This window comes from Sapajus apella, unplaced genomic scaffold (assembly GCF_009761245.1).
Source record: "Sapajus apella isolate SASKATOON/1434 unplaced genomic scaffold, GSC_monkey_1.0 scaffold3, whole genome shotgun sequence".
NCBI classification, from domain to species: Eukaryota; Metazoa; Chordata; class Mammalia; order Primates; family Cebidae; genus Sapajus; species Sapajus apella.
The window spans coordinates 878,483-903,221 of NW_022436943.1; the positions used below are offsets into that span (position 1 = coordinate 878,483).

General features: G+C 37.4%; 1 protein-coding gene across 10 annotated transcripts in view; it reads left to right on the forward strand.

Annotated features, from left to right (window-relative positions):
- The window catches only part of RGS22 (regulator of G protein signaling 22), a 140,678-nt gene that overhangs the window by 47,053 nt on the left and 68,886 nt on the right, over nt 1-24,739 (forward strand). For 9 of the 10 annotated variants that reach the window (XM_032248155.1, XM_032248186.1, XM_032248163.1 and 6 more), the window contains 5 exons: nt 6,186-6,360; nt 10,317-10,447; nt 15,975-16,089; nt 17,538-17,663; nt 18,594-18,695. In XM_032248155.1, the coding sequence (XP_032104046.1) occupies nt 6,186-6,360; nt 10,317-10,447; nt 15,975-16,089; nt 17,538-17,663; nt 18,594-18,695 (649 nt within the window). The remainder of the gene's footprint in view (nt 1-6,185; nt 6,361-10,316; nt 10,448-15,974; nt 16,090-17,537; nt 17,664-18,593; nt 18,696-24,739) is intronic. The other variant, XM_032248146.1, reaches the window with a different exon arrangement.

The window sequence follows — 24,739 nt, forward strand, 5'->3', positions numbered from 1 at the left end:
TTCCTTCCTTCCCTCCCTCCCTCCTTCCTTCCTTCCTTCCATCTCCCTTTAGTGAATGTGATTTTCTCTGTTGATATGACTTAGTTTCTCGCTTTTTATTTTTTGTATATCCATTGTATGTTTTTTGTTTGAGGTTACCATGAGGCTGACAAAAACTATCTTATAACATATTATTTTAACCTGATAAGAACGTAACACTGCATAAACATACAAGCCAAAAGAAAATGAATAAAAATTCTATAATTTAACTTTGTTCCCCTACTTTTAAATGTTTTGCTGTTTCTGTTTATATCTTATTGTACTGTCTATGTCCTGAAAAGTTGTTGTAGTTATTAATTTTGATTGGTTCATTGTTTAGTCTTTCTACTTAGGATAAAAGTAGTTTACACATCACCGTTGCAGTGTTATAATATTCTGTGTTTTTCTGTTTACTTACTATTACCTGTGTGTTTTGTACCTTCAGGTGATTAATTATTGCTCTTTATTGTTCTTTTCTTTCTGATTGAAGTACTCCCTTTAGCATTTCTTGTAGGACATGTCTTGTGTTGATGAAATCTCTCAGCTTTTCTTTGTCTGGGAAAGTTTTTATTTCTCCTTCATATTTGAAGGATATTTTTGTTGGATATATTATACTAGGGTAAAAGTTTTTTTCCTTCAGCACTTGAAATATTAGGTTAGGTCAAAAGTTATTGCAGTTTTTGCCATTACTTTTAATAAGCCATGCCACTCTCTCCTGGCCTATAATGTTTCTGCTGAAAAGTCTGCTGCTGGATATATTGGAGCTCCAGTGTATACTGTTTATTTTTCTTGCTGCTTTTGGGTTCCTTTGTTTATCTTTGACCTTTGGGAGTTTGATTATTAAATGCGATGAGGTTGTCTTCTTTGGGTTAAATCTGCTTGGTGTTCTATAACTTTCTTATATTTGATATTAATATCTTTCTCTAGGTTTGGGAAGTTTTCTGTTATTATCCCTTTAAATAAACTTTCTACCCCTATCTCTTTTCTACCTCCTCTTTAAGGTCAGTAACTCTTAGATTTCGGCTTTTGAGGCTGTTTTCTAGATCACATAGGCATGCTTTATTGCGTTTTGTTTTTATTTTAGTCTCCTAAAAATAAAATACTGTGTATTTTCAAATAGCCTGTCTTCAAGCTCACCAATTCTTTCTTCTTCTTGATCAATTATGCTATTAAGACTCTGATGCAGTCTTCAGTATGCCAGTTGCATTTTTCAGCTACAGAATTGCTGCTTGATTCTGTTTAACAATTTTAATCTCTTTGTTACATTTATATGATAGAATCCTGAATTTCTTCTCTGCATTATCTTGAATTTCTTTGAGTTTTCTTAACACAGCTATTTTGAATTCTCTGTCTGAAAGGTCACATATCTCTGTTTCTCCAGGATTGGTCCCTGTTGCCTTATTCTATTCATTTGGTGAGGTTGCTTTTTCCTGGGTGATGTTGAGCTAGTAGATATTCTTCAGTGACTGGGCATTGAAGAGTTAGTCCATTCTCATGCTGCTAATAAAGACATACCCGAGACTGGGTAATACATAAAGAAAAGAGGTTTATTGAACTCACAGTTCCACATAACTGGGAAGGCCTCACAATCATGGCAGAAGACAAAGGCAAAGGGATGTCTTACATGGCAGCAGGCAAGAGAGCTTATGCAGGGGAACTCCCATTTATAAAAATCAGATCTCAATAGACTTTTCCCTACCACAAGATCAGCATGGGAAAGACCCACCCCAATGATTCAATTACCTCCCACCGAGTCCCTCCCATGACACATGGGAATTATTACAATTCAAGGTAAGATTTGGGTGGGGACACAAATCCAAATCATATCATTCTGCCTCTGGCCCCTTCCAAATCTAATGTTCCTTTCACATTTCAAAACACAATCATGCCTTCTCAACAGTCCCCCAAAGTTTTAACTCATTTCAGCATTAACTCCAAAGTTCACTGTCCAGTCTCATTTGAGAAAAGGCAAGTCCCTTCTGCCTATGAGCCTATAAAATAAAAAGCAAGTCAGTTACTTCCTAGATGCAATGGGGGCACAGGCATGGGATAAATACACTTATTCTGAATGGGAGACATTGGCCAAAACAAAAGGGCTACAGGCCCCATGCAAGTCCAACATCCAGCAGGACAGCCAAATCTTAAAGCTCTGACATGATCTCCTTTGATTCTATGTCCTACATCGAGATCATGCTGATGTGAGGGGTGGGTTCCCATGGTCTTGGGCAGCTCTGACCCTGTGGCTTTGCAGGGTATAGCCTCCCTCCTGGCTGCTTTCATGGGCTTGCATTGAGTGTATGTGTCTTTTCCAGGTACATGGTACAAGATGTTGGTGGATCTACCATTCTAGGGCCTGGAAGATGGTGACCCTCTTCTCCCAGCCCTACTAGGCAGCGCCCCAGTAGGGACTCTGTGGGGGCTCCAACACCACATTTTCCTTCTGTACTGCCCTAATAAAGGTTCTCCAAGAGGGCCCTGTCCCTGCAGCAAACTTCTGTCTGAACATCTAGGTGCTTTCATACATCCTCTGAAATCTAGGCAGAGTTTCTCAAACCTCAATTCTTGACTTCTGTGGACCTGCAGGCTCAACACCATGTGGAAGCTGCCAGGGCTTAGGGCTTGCACCCTCTGAAGCCATGGCCCAAGCTGTGCCTTGGCCCCTTTTAGCCATGGCTAGAGCAGCAGGAGCATAGGGCACCAAGTCACTAAGCTGCATACAGCAGGGGGACCTTGGGCCCTAGCCCACAGAAACATTTTTTTTCCCTAGGCCTCTAGGTCTGTGATGGGAGGGGCTGCCTTGCCACATGAAGCTTTGCTATATCTTCCTATCTTCTTCTGAGCCTTCCAAACTGTTCCAACCTCTGCCTGTTACCCAGTTCCAAAGTTGCTTCTCCATTTTGAGGTATCTATATAGCAGCACCCCACTCTACTGGTACCAATTTACTGTATTAGTTCATCTCATGCTGCTAATAAAGACGTGCCCAAGATCTCTGACATGCCTTGGAGACATTTTCCCCATTGTCTTGGTGATTAACATTTGGCTCACCGTTACTTATTTCTCCCCAGAAAATGGATTTTCTTTTCTACTGCAGCATATTTTCCAAACTTTTCCAAAATATAGGCTGAAAATTTTTCAAACTTTTATGCTCTGCTTCCTCTTGAATGCTTTGCTGCTTAAAAATTTTTCCCCCAATACCCTAAATCATCTCTCTCAAATTCAAAGTTCTACAGATCTCTAGGGCAGGGGCAAAATGCCACCAGTCTCTTTGCTAAAACATAGCAAGAGTCACCTTTGCTCCAGTTCCCAACAAATTCCTCATCTCCATCTGAGACCACCTCAAACTGGGTCCATATCACTATCACCATTTTGGTCAAAGTCATTCAACAAGTTTCTAGGAAGCTCCAAGCTTTGCCACATCTTCCTATCTTCTTCTGAGCCTTCCAAACTGTTCCAACCTCTGCCTGTTACCCAGTTCCAAAGTTGCTTCTCCATTTTGAGGTATCTATACAGTAGCACCCCACTCTACTGGTACCAATTTACTGTATTAGTTCATCTCATGCTGCTAATAAAGACGTACCCAAGACTGGGTAATATGTAAAGGAAAGCGGTTTGTTTAATAGACTCACAGTTTGACATGGCTGGGGAGGCTTCACAATCATGGCAGAAGACAAAGGAAGAGCAAAGGGATATTTTACATGGCAGCAGGCAAAAGAGCTTGTGCAGGAGAACTCTCATTTATAAAACCATCAGATCTTGTGAGACTTATTCACTAACAGGAGAATAGCATGGGAAACATGTGCCCCCATGATTCAATTATCTCCCACTGGGTCCCTCCCATGACATGTAGGAATTATTATAATTCAAGGTGAGATTTGGGTGGGGACACAGCACCAGACCATATCAGGTATATATTGTAGTCTTCACTATCTGGGCTGGTTTGTACTCATCCTTCTTGGGAAGGCTTCCAGATATTTGAAAAGATTTGGGTATTGTGATAAGCTGTATCTGCTTTAGGGGGTCCCCTAAGGTGAGTAATGCTGTTGTTCTTGCAGACTCATAGGGTACCTCCTGGATGATCTTAGACAATATCCGGGAGAAACCTCTAGATGCCAAGTGGAGACTCCCATTCTTTTCTCTTACTTTCTCCCAGAGTCTCTCTGTCTCTGTTCTGAGCCACCTAAAGCTGGGAATGGATTAACACAGCACCTCTGCGGCCACCACCACTATGACTGTGCTGGGTCAGACCTGAAGCCAGCACAGCACTGGGTCTTGCCCAAGCCCTGTTGTAAACACTCCCTGGCTATGGAGTATGTTTGCTCAAGGCGTGGGCTCTACAATCAGCAGGTGGAAAAGCCAGCCAAGCTTGTGTCCTTCCCTTCAGGGTAGTGAGTTCCTGCAGGCCCTGGGTCAGTCCAGAGATGCCATCCAGGAGTCAGGGACTAGAATAAAAAACCTTATGTCTACCTGGTATTCTATTGTACTGTGGCTGGGCTGACACTCAAACCATAACTCACAGTGCTTCCCACTGTTCCCTCCCCTTTCCAAAGGTGGAGGAGACTTACCCCATAGCCACCATCACCATGGGCCATGAGGAGTTCTGTCAGCCATCCTATGTATGATTTATTTGATGAAAGTCTATAGATCTGCCCACTTATTGGTTGACATGCAAATAAGTAATTTTGAATATTTCCAAGTCTGCAAGTAAAGGTTCTGAAATATGGTATAGAATGACCACAGAGATCAATACAGAATGCTTTCTGATCCTAAACTAATTATGGACTTCGGACTCTCTTTCACTTTCAATCTGTGTTCATATCAGGAGACATATCCATCTTCTTCCTATTTTACTTTATTTTTAAAAAATTTTTAATTTTTTTTTAGAGATAAGGTTTCACTCTGTCAGTCAGACTGGAGTGCAGTGGCACGGTCATGGCTCATTGCAGCCTGGAACTCCAGAGTTCAAGTGATTCTATCACCTCAGCTTCCCACGTAGGTAGGACTTATAGGAACATGCCGCCATGCTCAGCTAATTTAAAAAAAAATTTCTGTAGAGACAGGGTCTTACTATATTACCCAGGATGGTCATGAACTCCTGGCCTCAAGCAATCTTCCCACTGTGGCTTCCCAAAATGCTGGGATTACAGGTATAAGCCATCATGCTTAGTCATTCTTCCTATTTTAGGGGATGTAATTTTCTGCCAGGCCTTGAAATATGGAATAAAAATTAGTCTTTGGGCTGTGGCATCAAGGGGAAGACCTGGTCCCAGAAGCAATTAGCAGCAGGCTCTTACAGCTGGTGTTAACCCTATTTCCAATAAAAAGTTAGCCCACATACTGAATACCATGATATCCATCCAATTAAGTGTGGCCTTGATACTGTGCCAGACATTCTTTTCCCTATGTTTCTGGCAGTAATGTTGGTCTTTGATTTATATAAATTGTTGTAAAATTAATTCTTACCTTCAAATTTAAGGCTTGACAATAAATAATATGCATTATAACCTACTTTAGTAGCATACTTAAGCATTATAAAAATTATGTTTTAAATGTTAATTTTATTCTACCAGTTTTTATTATAGATAAATGCCAAAGTGCTTTAAAATGATCACAAGTACATTTTATATTTATTTTACTAGAAACTGTAAGTTGTTTTGAAAATTCCTTTATGGATAAATAGGTTTCTTTTTCTTGTCTTTTCTTTTCTTTTTTTTTTTTTTTTTTTGAGATGGAGTTTCACTCTTGTCGCCCAGGCTGGAGTGCAATGGTGTGATCTAGGCTCACTACAACCTCCGCCTCCCGGGTTCAAGCAATTCTCCTGCCTCAGCCTTCTGAGTAGCTGGGATTACAGGTGCCCACCACCACACCCCGCTAATTTTTGTATTTTTAGTTTTCTTGTCAAGCAGCTAATAATTTGAACACAATTTTACTTATGATTTTTTTCCCAATGTATATTGCCTTTTTATATGAGTGAATGGGATTACAGCAGCTGACATATCATAGAAGAATATTTTTTCAAGGCTAGACAGTAGAAAAAGAAGTAGAAGTTATTAGAAAACGGGTACAGCAAGACTGTTAATTGTGAGCACAGCTATTGTGTATTTGTAGGCTTTTCATTTTTGAGGCTTATTGTTTAGTTCAATCTTACATTTATTTTTCCAATATACAGGGCACCAAGATTCTGTGTTACTCATTCAGCCTCAACAAAATATGCTAGTGCTGAACTGAAATTCTGGCACCTCCGTCAAACAAAACCAAGGAAGGACATTGACCCTTTTCCACAAATGGCAACCCTCTTGCCATTGAGACCCAAATCTTGCATTCCACAGATATCTGAGATGCAGGTAGGGTAGACATTCATGCCGTGATATCTACTAAGTTTATAGTAAAATATGTATTATTGAGTGTTTGTACCCGATAATTTTCATCAAAGCTTTGTTGTGATTGTTGTTAATGTCATGCTGCAACATTTAGGAATTAGGAAAACCTACAATCTGTTCTCTACCAAGCAGCCAAAGTGAGCCTTTAAAAATATGTAATCATGCCACTTATCTTCTCAAAATTCTCCAGTGGTCTTCTTTTTCACTCAAAATAAAATCCACAGTCTTTACACAGTTGCATAAGCCCCTGCTAACCCTCTTACTTCATTTCCTACCACTCTAACGTACTCCATTCCAACCACACTGGTCTCCTCACTCTTCTTTGAAGACACAAAGAAAAAACTCCAGGGCTTTGTGCTTGCTGTTTGCCTTGATTAGAGCACTCTTCCTCCAGATATTCACATGGCTTTCCCCCTCATTTCCTTTAGGGTGTCTGCTCAAGTACCACTTAATCAGAGAGGCTATTCTTGAGGCATATTATTTCTATATAAGTGCTCTTAGGTAGAATAGCACACACACACTCCATCACTATCTATACCCTTTGCCCTGCTTTATTTTGCTTTATTTATTACCATGTGATTTATCTGCTTATTTTCTTTTACCTCCTACTAGAATGTAAAGAACTTTTTTTTAAAGTGCATTTCACCAGTGCCTAGAACAGTTCCTGGCACATAATAGTTGCTGAGTAAGTATAAATTGAATGAATGAGTGAGAAGTAGCAATAACTGAAATAGAAGTCATGAGCATTTTTAAATGGGAAAACAGTACAAAAATGTAAGGGGAAAAAGATCAAAAAGAGAAGAATAGTTAACTATATAGAGGATAAATAAATAACCCTACATTTTGGCGTAGAGATACCATAACTGTAGATGCGACCTGTGTTTCAGAAGTAAAGAGCCTTATTAATCATAGCAGCCTGTAAAGGTGTCACATGGTCACTGTTATTGGCCATATAATCACATACAACCTCTTGAAAGGATTGCTTTATATTCAGGATGTCTTATTTTAAAAGGCAGGAAGATGTATAATACGGTTTTTTGTTTTTTGTTTTTTTTTTTTGAGACAGAGTCTCGCTCCATCACCAGGCTGGAGTGCAGTGGCGTGATCTTGGCTCACTGCAACCTCCACCTCCCGGGTTCAAGCAATTCTCCTGCCTCAGCCTCCCAAGTAGCTGGGACTATAGGCACGTGCCAGCACACCCAGCTAATTTTTGTATTTTTAGTAGAGATGGGGTTTCACCACGTTGGCCAGGATGGTCTTGATCTCTTGACCTCGTGATCCACCCACTTTGGCCTCGCAAAGTGCTGGAATTACAGGCATGAGCCACCGCACCCGGCTACAGTTTTTAAAGTTTTACTTCTACAAGTAGTGTTTTAGAGCTGGAGGGACCTTAGCCCTGTCTGTGGTTTCTTAACCCTGGAAACATTAGAATCACCTGAAGAACTGTTCAGCCATACTAATGTTTGGGTCCTGCCTTCAGAGATTCTGATTTAACTGATCTGCAATGGGCCAGGGTCACTCTGTAAAATCAGGGGATTGGCTGAGAACTGACATTCTCAACCCTTCCTGAACATTAGAGCCACATTTTAGAACGTGCAATTTATTAAGATTCTCAGGTGATTCATATGTGAAAAACACTGCTTTAGACTTCTGGTTCTCAAGCTTTAGCATACAGAAGAGTCAGCTGAAGAGCTTGTTAAAATAGAGATTCCTGGGCTTCACCCAGAGATCAAAATCCAGTAGTTCTGGGGTGGAACCCAAGGATTCATTTGCATTTCTAAGGAGCTCTCTCCCTGGTGATGCTCTTGCTGCTGCTCTGGGAACCACATTTTAAGTTAGTGTCACTTTAGTGCACAAAAGTTTCCTCATCTTGGAGCTGTAGTATAGGGAGCACGTCATCTAATAACATAGAAACATTTGTACAAACAACGTTATCAACCTGAAAAGAAAGGGGGAAGAAAAAATAAGTGACGTGGTTAATGAAAGGAACTCGAATAAGAGAACAATGCCAAAGGAGTGGGCAGAGATTAGCTTGTGTGAAAAAGTGGTATAAACGTGTCTTCTCATCCGTTGTCTTCATCTGACTTCCTGAAAATCATTACATACGCTGTCATTGATGTTTCTAGTTGGACAACTCATTCTGATCTCACTCTCTCTCTCCTTGGCAGAAAATAAGGAATAGAACTCAATTCCATCTTACTTTTCCATTACAGAAATTAAGGTATAACTTACATACAGCAAAATTTACCCTTTTAAGTGTATAGTTCTGTAAATTTGGACAAATGTATACATGGTGTATCCACCATCACAATCATGCTATAGAGCAGTTCCTTTATACCGCCCTCCTCGACAATCCTACTGTGACCCTTTCTCAGGTTTTTTTGTTTTGTCTTTGTTTCCCCACCCACCCCCATCAGTTACTTTCTGGCTACTTCTAGCTTTCACCTAGGCCAGCAAGCTCACAAAGCCTAATATAGGCCTTTGTCTGTATGATATGTTAATTTTTTTTTTTTTATTTTAAGAAAACTTAACAAAATTATTGTGGTAGAAAACATAAAATTTTCCATCTTAATCATTTTTAAATGTATGGGTTCAATGGTGTTAGTTATATTCACAATGCTGTGAAACAGATCTCTAGAATTTTCATCTTGAAAATCTGACTCTGCCCATTAAAGACCAGCTCTCCTTTTTCCCATCCCCACAGCCCCTGGTAACCTCCATTCTACTTTCTGTTTCTATGAATTTGGCTACTTTTGTATTATATACTTTAAATAATAAGCTCAGCCTCCTGTGGTGACTCTCATTTATTGAGTGTTGTTTAATATCATGCTGTGTTCTGAATTACTACAACAGATGTAAGCCCTTATATATGGGAAGTTATATGTAGAATATACTTGTTATTAATTTTCTTTATAGAATTCTTAAAAAAATTATTAGTAGTTACTATATAGGGTATACATGAGGTTTTATTGTTTGTTCTGGATAATAAAACATTATAAGTATATTCCTTACTTTCTTGCAATATATACAATATTCTGATGGAAGTTGACATATTAGAAAAGTGTGTTTTTGAAATTATAAAAATAATAAAACTACTGAAAATTTGGAAACTGGAGAAGAGACAAATCACTTCTGATGTCACCTGCTTCCAGACAGCTACTAACTTCTTTCCTTTTAGGCTTCTTCTGTGAAATTTTTGTTTTACTGTGCTTAGACTTTTGTTCCTGATTATTTCTTTTATCATGAGGATTTTTCCACGTGTGTCATCATTTTTGTCACTACTACTTTTAAGTATTACATAATGTCACATTTATGTATATCCCATTCTCCATTTTGACATTTAGTTGTTTATACTTTTTAAAATCCATGCATCTCATATTCTGGAGTTAAATTGTTAACTTTTACTGTAAATAACTCTTTAAGAATGGGAAAAATAACCATGAAAAAAAATGCCCCAAAATGGAAGGAATTAGTGCTGTTAAGCTATAGAGTCCTTCTTATGTGGACCAGGGCATGGTTTCATTTCCCTGCCCTGTGATTGCTGACACTGCCACCTGCCCCACCCTCACCACACCTGCATACATCTAGCTCTAATACCTATTCAGTTATAGAATAAAGAATCGTTTTTGCAACGTTCTTTCTCCAGGAAAGAGTCTTCTTTCACAGTGATGCAAGTAAGGATATATAAGCCTTCAGCTCTTCCCTTTTTACAGTCTAAATTGCTGTTCGATTCCACTTTGCTGGTTGCATAAAAGTAGGAGTTGGAGAAGGATAAAATTCCTATTTTAATGAGAAGCATTGTACGAGGCAGAATGAAAGAAAAAGTCCTCTAGTGATCAGAACAAATTTGAGGTATAGGTGCAGAGCTGTGCTTTTTTCTCTCTCGTATTTTCATTTTGTTCATTATTTTACCATCTTAGAAAGAAGAATTCAGCTTATCACAACCTCCTAAATCTCCCAAGAAATCACCTGGAGTAAATACAGCAACTCAAAAGCCTTGGAAGAGGGAGCTTTTGTATCCAGGTTCTTCTAAGTATGTGATTGAGAAAGGGTAGGTGCAGCTTTTTGTGTGTCAAGCGCTTTTCTGCAATGCTAAGATTTTTAGAGAATTTTAAAACTAAACAAATTAAAAACTAGTACTTAGATATTTGTACTTGGGTTCTTAATATTTCAGTGATATATATTAGAAGTATATTAGAAGATATATATTAGAAGATATATATTAGAAGTATTCTTTGTATGAATACTCTAAATTAGGAGTAGAGTTCCAGATATTAGTAACTTTAGGGATGATGCCTCTGATCTCTAGCTTCCCAAGACTTCTCTGAGAAGATTGCCCTCTAATTCTTTTTTGGCTCTATTCAATAATTCAACATTTCTCAGATTTAAGAACTCATAAGATTCTCAAGAATATTATCATTGTTACTGGCCAGACATGGTGGCTCAGGGCTGTAATCCCAGCATTGTGGGAGGCCAAGGCAGGTGGATTGCTTCAGCCTAAGAGCTTGAGACCCGCTTAGATAACATAGTGAGATTCTGTCTCTACAAAGAAACAAACAAACAGAATTAGCTGGGTGTGGAGGCACGTGCCTGTAGTACCAGCTACTTGGGAGTCTGAGGCACGAGAATCACTTGAACCCAGAAGGCAGAGGTTATAGTAAGTCAAGATCATCCCACTGCACACCAGCCTAGGTGACAGAGTGAGACTCCATCTAAAAAAAAAAAAGTATGAAGGGTTTATCAGTGTCTTTGACTCTCATTATGAGCAAACCCTTAGGAAAAAGCAGCCTCAAATGCCAAAGTCACCTCTGTGAATTCTTATCCTCTGGGTTTTCACTCAGTTATTCTTGACTACATTGTTAGCACTCAGATACCTTTAAGCAGATTTATTTTTGTAAGTTTTTTCAGCTTATCTAGTTGCCTTCTATGTGAGGTCAATCCAAATCACCTTCTCTACCATTTCCAAAAGTAGCAGTTAATGAACTTTTGTGACATTGAAACTTTGCTTGCATTGTATCAATTAATTCTTTTTTTTAATTGCAACACTGTTCTGAAGGCATATATATCTGTTAATTCTTACTGCATCCCTGCGAAGAAAGCATTATCTTCATTTTTCAAGTGATAAAACAAGTGAAAGGACATATGGGCATGAGTGGACAGAAAAGTTGAATTTTGAAACCTATACACCATTATGGCTAGAGTATAGAGTATTACAGTAAAAAAGCAAGAGATAAGCTGAAAACATAAGTAAGGTTCAGAATGTGAAATTTCTTATCTGTCACATTAGGGAATCTGGAGATTATTCTCCATGAATTTAAGAACAACTGGAGAGTTTTTGTGTGTCACTACTGAAATTGTTTTATTCTTAAAAATTAGAAATATAAATATAGCTTAAAAATAGTTGCATGCTATACACTTATTTTATGCCTTGTCGTTTTATTTTAATTTTTTATTAAAATATCTTAGATTTTTTTCCATAGCAGTGATTGTACTATAGCAATAGATATACCATAATCTATTTTGATTCTTATTCTTGTCATCTTGCCTTCTCCTATGTCTGCTTTTTTTTGCTTTATACCATACTTTGTATTTGTACTCTATTGATGGACATGACATTGTTTCTAATTTTTTCTGTTACAAGCAATGTTATAGTGGATATTCTTATACATTGTTATATTTCATACACACACACACACACACGCACATGTGCACACACACACACTCATATATATTCCCATAAAGAAAGCATTGTCTTCATTTTTCAGGTGAGGAAACAAGTGAAAAGACAGATAGGCATGAGTTCAGAGGAAAGTTGAATTATTCAACATTAATTCAACAATTAATATTTGTTGAACATATATATCATATATAAATTCCTAAAAGTAGAATTTTTGAGTCAAAGTTAATTTGCTTTTTAAATTTTGCTAGATAATATCAAATTGTCTTTCATAGGAGTTGTAACAACTTAACACTTCCTTCAGCATGTATGAGTGCCTTTTTTTAACCATTTCTTCACCAACATAGTATACATTACTCTTGCTAAGCAGATATATTTTTAAAACAGTATTTCTTATTTTGACTGAAGTTGAACATTTTAAAATATGTTTAAGAACTATTTCTACATTATTTTCTGTGAACTTGTTATTCTTAGAAGGAGGAAAAGCAGGACTGGGGGAGGCAGGTAATTTTAATTTGTGGTGCTCCCTAGGTAAATGTTCCTAGTACAGTGTCTGGCACATAATATGTGTTCAACTAATATTTGTTGAATGAAGGAATATAGAGCCTGAGGTACTTTTTTTTTTTTTTGAAACAGCATCTCACTCTCTTGTCCATGCTGGAGTGCTATGGCATGTAGCCTTGAACTCCTGGCTCAAGTGATCCTCCCATCTCAGCTTCCCAAGTAGCTAGGACTACAGGTGTGTGCCCCCATGCCTGGCTAATTTTTTTTTTTGTAGAGATGTGGTTTCCACTATGTTGTCCAGGCTGGTCTTGAACTCCCGGCCTTAAGCAATCCTGCCACCTCCCAAAGTGCTGGGATTATGGGCATGAGCCACCAAGCCCAGACAGTACTCCAGGGTTGAGATGAAACTATATTGGGTTTCAATTTCTCTACATCAAAATTTTTTGTGTGTTGACAATGTGAATTTTATCTCAATAAAAAATTTAAAACTACATTAGGATATAGATTGGGATATACATATTCAAAACAGTTGAAATATAGGTTTGGAGCCCAGGAGAGAGATCAATTACAAGTAGAAAATTGAGGAAGCATTACACTTTAGTGAGTAGTTGAAGCTGTGGTCATAGATGAGATTGTCATGAGAGAGAGAAAGAGCAGTATGTAATGAGAACTAAGTTATCAAGGTTTACAGTAAAGGCAGAAAATAAGGAACTAGAAGAGAAGACCAAGAAAGGGTAATCTAAGAGATGGGAGATGTACAAATAAGGAAAGAGTGCTGTCATGGAAGCCAAGGGAAGGAAGAATCTTAGGCAGGGCATGGTGGCTCACGCCTGTAATCCCAGCACTTTGGGAGGCCAAGGTCGGTGGATCACTTGAGGTCAGGAGTTTGAGACCAGCCTGGTCAACATGGTGAAATTCCGTCTCTACTAAATATACAAAAGTTAGCTGGGCATGGTGGCACGTGCCTGTAATCCCAGATATTTGGGAGGCAGAGGCAGGAGAATACCTTTAACCTAGGAGGCAGAGGTTGCAGTGAGCCCAGATCATGCCACCGTACTCCAGCCTGGGCGACAGAGTGAGACTTTCAAAAAAAAAAAAAAAAAAAACAAAAGCAGAATGAGTTGGGAAGTATCTCCTCCCTTTCAGAATTTGGGAAGAAATGTGTATTGGTTCTTCTTTAAGTATTTGATAGAGTTCACCAGTGAAGCCTTTTGGACCCAGGCCTTTTATTTGTGTGGGTAGATTTCAAATTATTGATTTATTCTCTACTTGTTATAGGTCTATTCAAGTTTTCTGTCTTTTTGAGTAATTTTTGGTAATTTGTGTCCCTCTAGGAATTTGTTCATCAGATTACCTAATTTGTTTGCATATAGTTGTTCATAGTATTCCTTCATAATCCTTTTAATTTCTGTAAGGTTGGTTTTGAGGTATCCTCTTTTATTCCTGATTTAAGTAATTTGAGTCTTCTCCTTTTCTTGGTTAGTCTAGCTAAAGGATTTTTTTGTTGTTGTTTTTTTGGTTTTTGTTTTGAGACAGAGTCTCACTCTGCCCAGGCTGGAGAGCAGTTCTTGGCTTACTGCAAGCAAGCTCTGCCTCATTAGTTCAAGTGATTCTCCTGCCTCAGCCTCCCAAGTAGCTGAGATTACAGGCACCTGCCACCACGCCTGGCTAATATTTTGTATTTTTAGTAGAGACGTAGTTTCATCATGTTAACTAAGCTGGTCTTGAACTCCTGACTTCAAGTGATCCACTAACCTCGGCCTCCCAAAGTGCTGGGATTACAGGCATGAGCCACCGTGCCCAGCCACGAAAGATTTTTCTTGGTTAGTCGGGCTAAAGGTTTTTGTTTGCATCAGAAAGAGTATTTTTAAGGTGAAGACTTGAATCTGTTGATATGCATAGAAGAGAATCCAGAGGAAATGGAGAAGTTGAAGATATATGAGAAAAAAGGAAATCTCCATATTCAAAGGAGAATAGAGGGACAGGTTTAAGAGCCAAAGGAATGAGATTAACCATGGACATGAGGTGGGGCACCTCCTCCGGAGACAACATGGAAAGAAGTAAGGATGGGTCCAGGTGGATATGTTTGTTGTTCATATCAAGAATGCTTTCAGCTGCAAATAACAAAAACCTGACTAACAATGGCTTAGATGAATTGACTTAATTTTTCTCACATAACAAGAAATCCGATGGTAGGCAATTCCCAGTGTTGGTACAATAGATCAGAAGGATTAGGGCCTTAATTTTTGTGATGCGCTTGGCCTTTCCCTCATGATCAGCAGTGTTGCAGCTCCTAACATCAGGCCTCCAAGTCAGAAAGGAGGAGGAAGGGTAATTTCCGTTAACCCTTTTCTTCTTGTCAGGAAAGCAAGCTTTCTCAGAATCTCCCCTAGCACATTTCATTTTGTATCTCATTAGTCACATCTGTGTCTCATGGCTATGTCTCTCTGCAAGAGAATCTTAGAAGGTTAATGTTTAGCTTTTTCAGAATCTCAGTGGTACTATATCCAGAAGCATGCCACTCTGCTACATGAGGGAATGAAAACTGAAGCATGTTTTTTTGTGTGTGTGAGAAGAACCTGCAAGGTAATCTGCTGGTGGATTGGAGTGGAGGCATATTGGCAAGGTAGAATAGGCATGTTTTATGGAGCTAGAAAATAAGGCTTTAGAATAATTGCAGTGTGGATGTGGGAGAGCAAGCTGGATAAAAAAATAGAAAATAATGTCCAAAGTCATTAGTCTAACTCCAAAGTCTTCCATTATCATACCCCAACCTAATCTATATAATTTCCTATGAATCTCACCTCTGTGAGGATTAAATATTATAATATGAATTATATCTAGCACAGTGTTTGGTATGTAGTATATACTGTTCACTTTTTAATGTTAGTGCCTTCTTGCCCTAAGCAAATGACCTTTGCCTTCTTTTAAACAGGGATTTCCATACCCACCTTCATTTATTGCTCATGATTTTCCTATCTAAAGAGCCCCTCTAAAACACATGTACACACCCAGGTATATACACAGAATATATCACCTCCTAATTTTTCAGGAAAATTTTTATTTTTAAATTACTAATACAGGTTGAAGGAATTTCTCATTCTTACCCTCTCAAAGTATTTATTATCCATCCCAGTCATTTGGAATCTGTAATAAGATCTCTTAAATTCATCTAACCAGCAGTTATTTTGGGAATTGTCATTCTGGGATAACTGTGCCTCATTTTCTGAACGACCATTTCAGGGCCAGAACTGATGCTTATCCTTTTTTTCCTGAGTCACATTGCTCAGAAGTACTCTTAAGATTTGGTGCCATGTATGCCAAAAGTGCTGAAAATTTGTTTGTTGATCAGTTAGTTCTCATCCTTATAATTTTAGATCTCATTCTTATAATTTAGGTCAAAGAACATGTCAGAAAGCAGCAAAATCATTCATTTAACATCTTTTACGGACATTTCTGAATGTCTCAAGCCCCAGCTGGATAGAAGATACACTTATACAGAAGAACCTAAGGTGAGTGTTTTGAGGACTGAATAACCTGATTCTTCATTTAATTGGTCAATATCTCCTGATTTTAGAGAATTTTTATTGATATATCACAATAGTTTTTCTTGACCAAGCAACACATTTGATTTTTTTCCTTGCCAAAGGATTTTTACACAAATATTTCCCCGTGTTTTCCCTTTGTAGTACCATGGTTCTATATGCTGCATTGATTACTGTGTTCAAACACAATCATGTTCTGGCTTTGTTATGATGACACTTCAGACCCAAAATAAGACCCTCCAATATTTTTGTCAAATTTTTAACACTTGAAAGAAAAATAGTATTTGATGTTATGTTTTAGAAGCCTAGAATTTTTAAAGGGCGGAATGTTTCCACAGTACAGCTACCCTCATGATGTGGATTTAATGCATTAGTTCTAGATGAAAACTTCACATTCCCTAAGGATTATACTTTAGGTAGAAACCTTGGGAGTCCCAATGCAGTCTGAACACTTAGCTATAATTTTACGTAACTATTTATTTTATTCTAAGCAAATAGTACCCATTTCTTTTAATTAGGATTTTTTTTCCTACTAAAATAATGATTTTTTTAGTTTGGGATGCTGATAGTTACACATAGCAAAAGCATTAAATTCTCACTTCAGAATTTGTTTAGCAGGCAGATAGAGAGGTGGAGAGATGGAGGGACAGTAGGACAAAAAGAGAGTGAGAACCTTACTTAAACCCTAACTTTTTCATACCATTATTGTCTTGTTACAAAGAAGTAGTCTATGAGTTCTACAAAACAAATAGCAAAGAGTTAAACTGAAGTAGATGCCCTTTCATATTCTGAAGTCACTCTTGTGCTTGCAGAAATAGCCAGCTTTCTGTGTTTCAAAAATTGTATGAGGGTTGCCAGCACTTTTGGCAGAGAAGCTCATAAAAAGCAAAGTTTAATGAGAACTTATACTGCCATTTACACTGTGCAGGCCGTGACCTATACAGGGTGAGACTGTCCAAAGGGAGACCCCGTAAGAACAGTTAATGAGCAGCACCGAGAGGCTTTGGAGATAGCTCTCATCATAACCCTCTGTAGCTATAATTGCAGCACTTCAAGGCTAAAATAACACTAAATATGTATGAAAGAGGCCACCAACAAGGATTTGGAATACTAAAATGGCCTTACTTTGCCTGAAACATGAAAATAATTGAGGCTGGGAAGTTGCTTCAACATTCAGTTTAAAATCAGATTGGTTTATAATAGAATATATTCAGTGGCTATAGTTGGGCTCCACAAATGAATCTTATATGACTCTCAAATGTAAACATACTGCATTAATTATGTATATGGTACAAAAATAAAATAGTCCAGTGGGAAAATGACAGCATGGTAGAATTTATGAAATCCTGTTATGTAATGCCATAAAAAATTACAACGTTTTTGGGTGGATAATAGACTTCTGTTTTGTTATCTAGGTTAAAACCATGACAGATGTTGGCGCCTTGGGAGGATTTGACATGGAAAATTTGTTGCAATCTTTGTATGTGGAAAATAGAGCTGGATTCTTCTTTACTAAATTCTGTGAGCATTCAGGGAACAAGGTAGAAAATAATTATTTAAAATTTAATTATAATTTTACTTCATTTAAAAATAAGGGACATTGAAATAGTTCGGTGCTCACATAATTATATTTGATGTTAAAATTCCCATCTATAAGAAAATTCATATTTAATATTTAGTGAATATTTAAGCATGTCAATTATAATTCTCTTTGTTTCATCCTACAATGACAAATTACAATGAATAATGGCAAAATTATTTCCAGTTGGTTTTTCAAAATTAAAAAAAAAAACTAGTCTTACTTTTGCTCAAATGAAAAGTATTGGCCAGGCACAGTGGCTCACGCCTGTAATCCCAACACTTTAGGAGTCCAAGGTGGTTGGATCAGTTGAGGTCAGGAGTTCAAGATCAACCTGGCTAACATGGTGAGACCCCATCTCTACTAAAAATACAAAAATTAGTTGGGCATGGTGGTACGTGCCTGTAATCCCAGCTGCTCGGGAGTCTGAGGTGGGAGAATTACTTGAGCCTGGGAGGCTGAGGTTGCAGTGAGCTGAGATCATGCTGCTGCACTCCAGTCTGGGCAAGAGAGAAGTATTTAACTGGTTCAATTACTAGAGTAATGTCTGGTTCTGCTGTAATAAACATTTGCCCATATATATCAAAATACTTTTACATTTTGGTTTCATGCCAGAAATATGTGGTTAATTTTTAACTGTTAACTAGAATACTTACTATTTTAATGACTAATTATGTGAGAGGCATACATGCAAAAATATAATGTCCCAGTAACAATATCAATAAATATTTTGTGTATTGCCAGTTTGTGGTAGAAGATTAAAACCATCTTAAATTGAACCTGATTTATGGTAACAACAAGGAGCTAAACAATTATTTATATTTGAAATTAGAACTTTGTAAGAGCTTTAATAATTGGGTGGTAATAATTGATGTACTTTTTCCATCTGTAGTTGTGGAAGAACAGTGTGTACTTTTGGTTTGACCTGCAGGCTTATCATCAGCTTTTCTACCAGGAAACACTTCAGCCTTTTAAAGTATGCAAGCAAGCACAAGTACGTAGTAAATATTATTGGTTCAATGTGAAGCACTAAGTATACAGAAAAATGAAAATTGTGTCCAGTCCCAAACAAGAGAAATCTGGGATTCCAGGCAAAAAGGCAGCAGTTGAATTGTTGCCATGGGATTACTTTATTTAAATGTCAGCAGAATATTGTTTTGTAATATGATTTGTGAGTTTTCTGTTTTATCTCTTTTATTTGCTTTGTTTTATTTTCTCTTTTCTGCCAACCACTTGTTCTTGTAATAAACATCTCTTTTTTTCCCCCCTAATTTATACCTTTTTGGTTTGGTTGTGAGTGATTTCAAAGAAAACCCTGAGAATGGATATGTAATAAATTATTAAAGTGATTGGGAGCAGGGACATTGACCAATGTTGCTCTCTGAGCTTCCTGCAGTTATCAGCTGTTGGACATACTAGGCTATTGACTTTGTATGAGCAGGAAAATATGTTGACTGACTATGCAGTGCAAGCCCCATGTAGTTGTTCAGGCTTCTGTTCTACATGCCATAGGAGACAGATATTCAGGGAGTAGAGGAAAGAGTGTTTCAAGACCACCCTGAAGCAAAATAGAGAAGGAAAGAAAAAAAAACAGAGGGGGAAGAACAGAGGATTCTTTGCAAAAGGAAACAGAGAGAATAGCCTCTTTTGTAAGGAGGAAGGAAAGGGAACAGACTTGTGACTCAAGCTGACTTATTTTCACAGTTTTTTATTCTTAGGCTCTTCTGATCTTTTATGGAGACAGGTCTCCGAGCCTAGAAAAGTGCTAATCACTTCTATATCTGTTCACCACTTAAGTGATTCTTAGAATCCAGAATAACTGCATTTCAGAGGACCTCCCCTGAAACAATGCTAAGGAAACTATCTTCATCATTTTATTTATTATCTTATAATCTTATTTGATGTATCATAGTGTACTGCTGGATGTTCATTGCTACCTTCCCCATCCTGACTCTGGCATTAATAACTATGCTTTGTAAATCAGCTGACAGAGCTTTGTACTTTTCAATGTGAGAATAAGGGCTTCAGCTCCTACATAGCCCGTATCTGTCTCCATGAAATCACATCTCTAATTTACTAGCACCATTTCTGAGACCACACAGTTGACTGTTCTGCTTGTTAATCCTTTACCTGTAATTCTCTATTTATTCTCCTTCTTCTAACCTGTTGCCCCTGTCTGCTCAAGTACAATGCATTATTTTTATGTTTTTACTACTACAAAGAGTATTCCTCCAAAAATCCTCAGCTGCCCAATTAAGTGAGATTTTTTCTTAATAAGTATCCTATTTCCATGAGCTTGTAAAAGAAGAAATTCTATTTGAGCTTGATTGACTTGTTAATTATTAGTAATAAATGATTGTAACACAACGCAGTGTTGGTAAATGATAGTAACACAATGCAGTGTTGGTTACTTGAAGGTGAAATATTCTGTTTTGGGGATTTTCAAGGCCTATAAGGTTTTTATCTTTTTTTAGCTTCTTTTTTGGATTAAAGCAGGGTGAGAGGGAAACAATAGAGACATTTGCTTTTAGAAATGAAGAAAGAGAAATAAAACAAGCAAATCTACGTTTTGTTTTGTTTTGTTTACATAGTTGCTCTTTGCATCTATAGTTATTTTACTTTGTCTTACTTTTTTATTTATATTCTTAGAGACAGGATCTTGCTTTGTCACCCAGGCTGGAGTGCAGTGGAGGGATCATAGCTCACTGCAGGCTCGAACTCCTGAGCTCAAGTGATCCTGCAGCCTCAGCCTGTCTAAGTGCTGGGATTACAGGCGTGAGGCACCAAACCCAACTTACTTTATTTTTTTGATTAGAGGAGCAATTGTCTAAATTGGTTTAGGTTTCGATTATCCCAAGTTTCTGTGACTTCAGATATTGCCTGTAATACTTCTGTAATACTAAATCCTAGAGATTCATTTCATGGTATGAAATGCTGTTTATTTCTTTGTAATAGATATACGGCTCTTTTCAGGGGTAAATTTACAATTTAGATATTTGGAGTGATAATGCCAATGGCAGAATACAGTAAGCTGGACTATGTTAAAATTGCTCTGGGCCAGGCATGGTGGTTCATGCCTGTAATACCAGTACTTTGGCAGGCCAAGGCAGGAGGATCACTTGAGCCCAGGAGTTCAAGGCCAGCCTGGACAACAAAACGAGACCGCATCTCTATTGTAAAAAAATTGAAAAATCAGCCAGGCATCATGATGTGCACCTGTAGTCCCAGGAACTGGAGAGACTGAAGTGGGAAGATCACTTGAGCCCAGGAGTTCAAGGCTGCAGTAAGCTATGATTGCGCCACCACACTCCAGTCTGAGTGGCAAAACAAGACCCTGACTCAAAATAAATAAATAAATTAAGTTTCTATGAACTTGATTTTATATTGTTTCAGACATCTGCCAAGTTGTGTGCTAGGAGGCTGAAATTTGACTTCAAGAGACTTATGTGATTTTCTATATATATATATATCCTGAAGTTTTATTGCCCCATGAAATATTGCAGAAATATCTTTATTCAGACTAGATGGGGAAGGGTATATCAGTAACAGTGATTAGCATGACTGCAGAGTCCGAGAGCTTGAAGTATTGTCTTGGGAAGACAATACCCTGAAGATCTTCAAAACCCTGAAGATTTCACCACATGGCTTCAAGATAGAATAGTACTGTAGAGATATCTTTGAGCCTAGCAACAGCTTGCCATGGAACCATATATCACTGCTAAGATTTGCAGACTAGATTGTTACCACAGATAGTTCTACAGTTTTTTTGACAGTACATACTTGTTTCAGTGAGAAAGCACTACTAGAGCATGAAACAGACCTGGGGACCACTGTCTTTTCTTTTTTTTTTTTTTGAGACGCAGTTTTGCTCTTTGTTGCCTAGACTGGAGTGCAATGGTGTGATCTCAGCTCACTGCAAACTCCGCCTCCCAGGTTCAAGTGATTCTCCTGTCTCAGCCTCCTGACTAGCTGGGATTACAGGCGCCCACCACCACACCCAACTAATTTTTGTATTTTTAGTAGAAATGGGGTTTCACCATGTTGGCCAGGCTGGTCTCAAACTCCTGACCTCAGGTGATCCACCCGCTTCAGCCTCCCAGAGTGGTACCACTGTCTTTTGTAACTTGTGAAATCTTTCAAATAAACTATATCCCAACAAAAGTTACGCATTTAGAATCTATCACTTTCCATAGCATACATATTGAGATTTAAATAAAAATAAGTAAATATACGATACAAAAATATTAAACATGTTTAATGTTTTAAGTCTAGGAGAAGAATTATATGGAAAATGTAGGAATTAATGAATGAAGAGGGCAGGTAAGAATGAAATGGAAATGAGAAATAAGAGAATTGCTAGGTAAATCCACAGCACTTTTACCACAAAGTGCTATTTAATATAAGGAAATTCTTGCAACAGTGTGACATTTTTGCCTTATTAGATTGGTCATCAGGGTAACACACTGTTATTTTAATATATCACCTAGATCAGAGGCTATATAACATAGAAGGCAAAAAAAAAAATCACAGAACTTGGCATTGAAAGACATGAATTATTCACATTCTCCTAGTTACTGTCTGGGTAAACTTTGTCAGGTCAGTTAGTTTTAATAGGCCTTGGTTTCATGTTCCTTAAAATATGGATAGTGATAATGTTTTACATTTTGTTTCCCTCTACTGGTTTGGAAGTTACATATTATATTTCTCTTTTTACCTTTACAGTTTTGACATGTATACTGAAATCCGTGAAGTCCAAAATTAATCGATATCTTTATTTTCCTCTCAAATCGAGGATCTTAAAACACTTTAATTCTACCATACTTTGCCCATTTTACATATAATTTTTATACAGTATTTTTGTTAATTTTGAATTATACCCTCTGAGTAGTCATCACTACTTTTTTAATACTGTCAATGTTTGTGTCAGTTTATTTACAAATTTCTTGCTTGCTATTGCTTTTTGCATCATATTCCTTCCTTTCAGTTTAATTTCTAAAGAATATCCTTTAGTAGTTTTTTCATTAGGGTGTACTAGTGGTAGACCCTATTTGTCTGAGAATGTCTATTTTATTCTCTTATTGATGATTTAGCTTAATTTGGAATTCTACATTGACAATTTCCTCTCAACACTTTGAAAATACTGTTTTATTGTTTTCTGCCTTCCATTGCTGTCATTGAAGAATATGCTGTTGGTCGTTTGTGGGAGGATATTTTTTCTCATGTTACTTTTACAATCTTTTCTTTGACTTTGACATTCTGCATTTCACCTCAGTGTTTTTACCACTGGAAGGCTTTCGGGGCAGTAACACGCATGGAGCTGTCATCTCCTATGATAATAATGCCTTCTTCTGGAATTCCTCCTGAAGCATCTGCCTGAGCCTGTCTTACAGTTAACATTTAAAAAATAAATATAAGGAGTACATGCTTAAAAATGATAAAAAAATATAGTATAGTAAATACATAAACCGATAATATAATCATTTATTATCACTATCAAGTATTAAGTACAACACATAATTGTATGTGTTATACTTTTATACAACTGGCAGTGCAATAGGTTTGTTTACACCAGCATCACCAGAAACATGAATAATACATGTGCTACAATGTTACTAGGCAATAGGAATTCTTCAGCTCCATTATAATGTTACGAGGCCACCATTGTATATGTGGTCTACTACTGACTGAAACAATTTTATGCAGCACATGACTATATATTTCATGCCACTCTTAACCTCTCTTTCAGGTTTTTCCACCTTTTAATATCCGTGTTGTATGTTTTAGATTGAAATAGATAAATTTCCTTTGTTCTGTTTTTAAGTTCATATATTATTTCTTCAGACTTCAATCTGCTTTTTAACTTACTCATTAAGTTAAATCATTTTAAGATTATATTTTTGTATTATTAAACATTATATTTGTGTTTTACAAAATTTCCTGGGGTTTTTTGGTATTTTTTCCTCATTTTAAAATTTATTTCTTTAAAAAATTTTTATTTTACTCTAAGTCCTGGGATACATGTGCAGAATATGCAGTTTTGTTAAATAGGTATACACATGCCACAATTTGTTTTTTGATGTCTCTAATAATTTTAAACATGAGTTATAGTTTGTAGCAGCATTAGTTTTCTCTTCTGTCATAACAGTATTATCACAAAATTTGTGGCTTACAACAATACACATTATTATCTCATAGTTTATGTAGGCAAGGATTCTGGGCACAGCTTTGTTGAGTTCTCTCTAAGGTCTCAGCCAGGGCTGGTGTCTCATTTGGGGCTCGACTGGGGAAGGATCTGCTTCAGTCTTCACGTGGTTGTTAGAAATATTCAGTTTCTGGTGTCAGAATGGGATTGGGCATCAGGGTAACACACTGTTAGACTGATGGCCTCAGATTTTTGTTGGTAGTCAGCTAATGGCCACTCTTAGTTCTGTGCCCAGCTCTGTCCATATGGCAGCTCACAGTGTGGCAGCTTGCTTCTCTAAGCCAGAAAAGGGGAGAGTTTCTTAGCAAGACAGGCATTGCTATCTTATGTAATGTAACAACATACATGTAATCACATACAAATCATCACCATTGCTATATTCTCTTGATTAGAAGCAGCCACATGTTATGCCCACACTTGGTAGGAGAGGATATGGAAGGGTATGAATACTAGGATACTGTTTTCATGGGGGCCACCCTAGAGTCTGGCTGCTGTGGTATTCAATAATTCTATGATTTGTAGTTCTTGGAAGAACTAATTCTGCCATTTATTAGTTCTGCTGACATGGTGGATTCTTTCCTGGTGTGTTTTGTAATTTTGAATTATGAGCTCTTTAGTGGGGTTTTTTATCTATGCTGTTTCTGGTAGGCACATTTTGTAATCATTTCCAACATAAGAAATTAGCCAAGTATAAACTTGAACATGAAGCCCACATAATGCTAAACCCATGATACTGAATTCTCAGGAGATATGTTGTTTTCTTTTTCAAAGAGCCTAGGCCAATAAAAGCAAAGATTTTTTTTTTTTTTTTTTTTTTTTTTTTTTTTTTTTTTTTT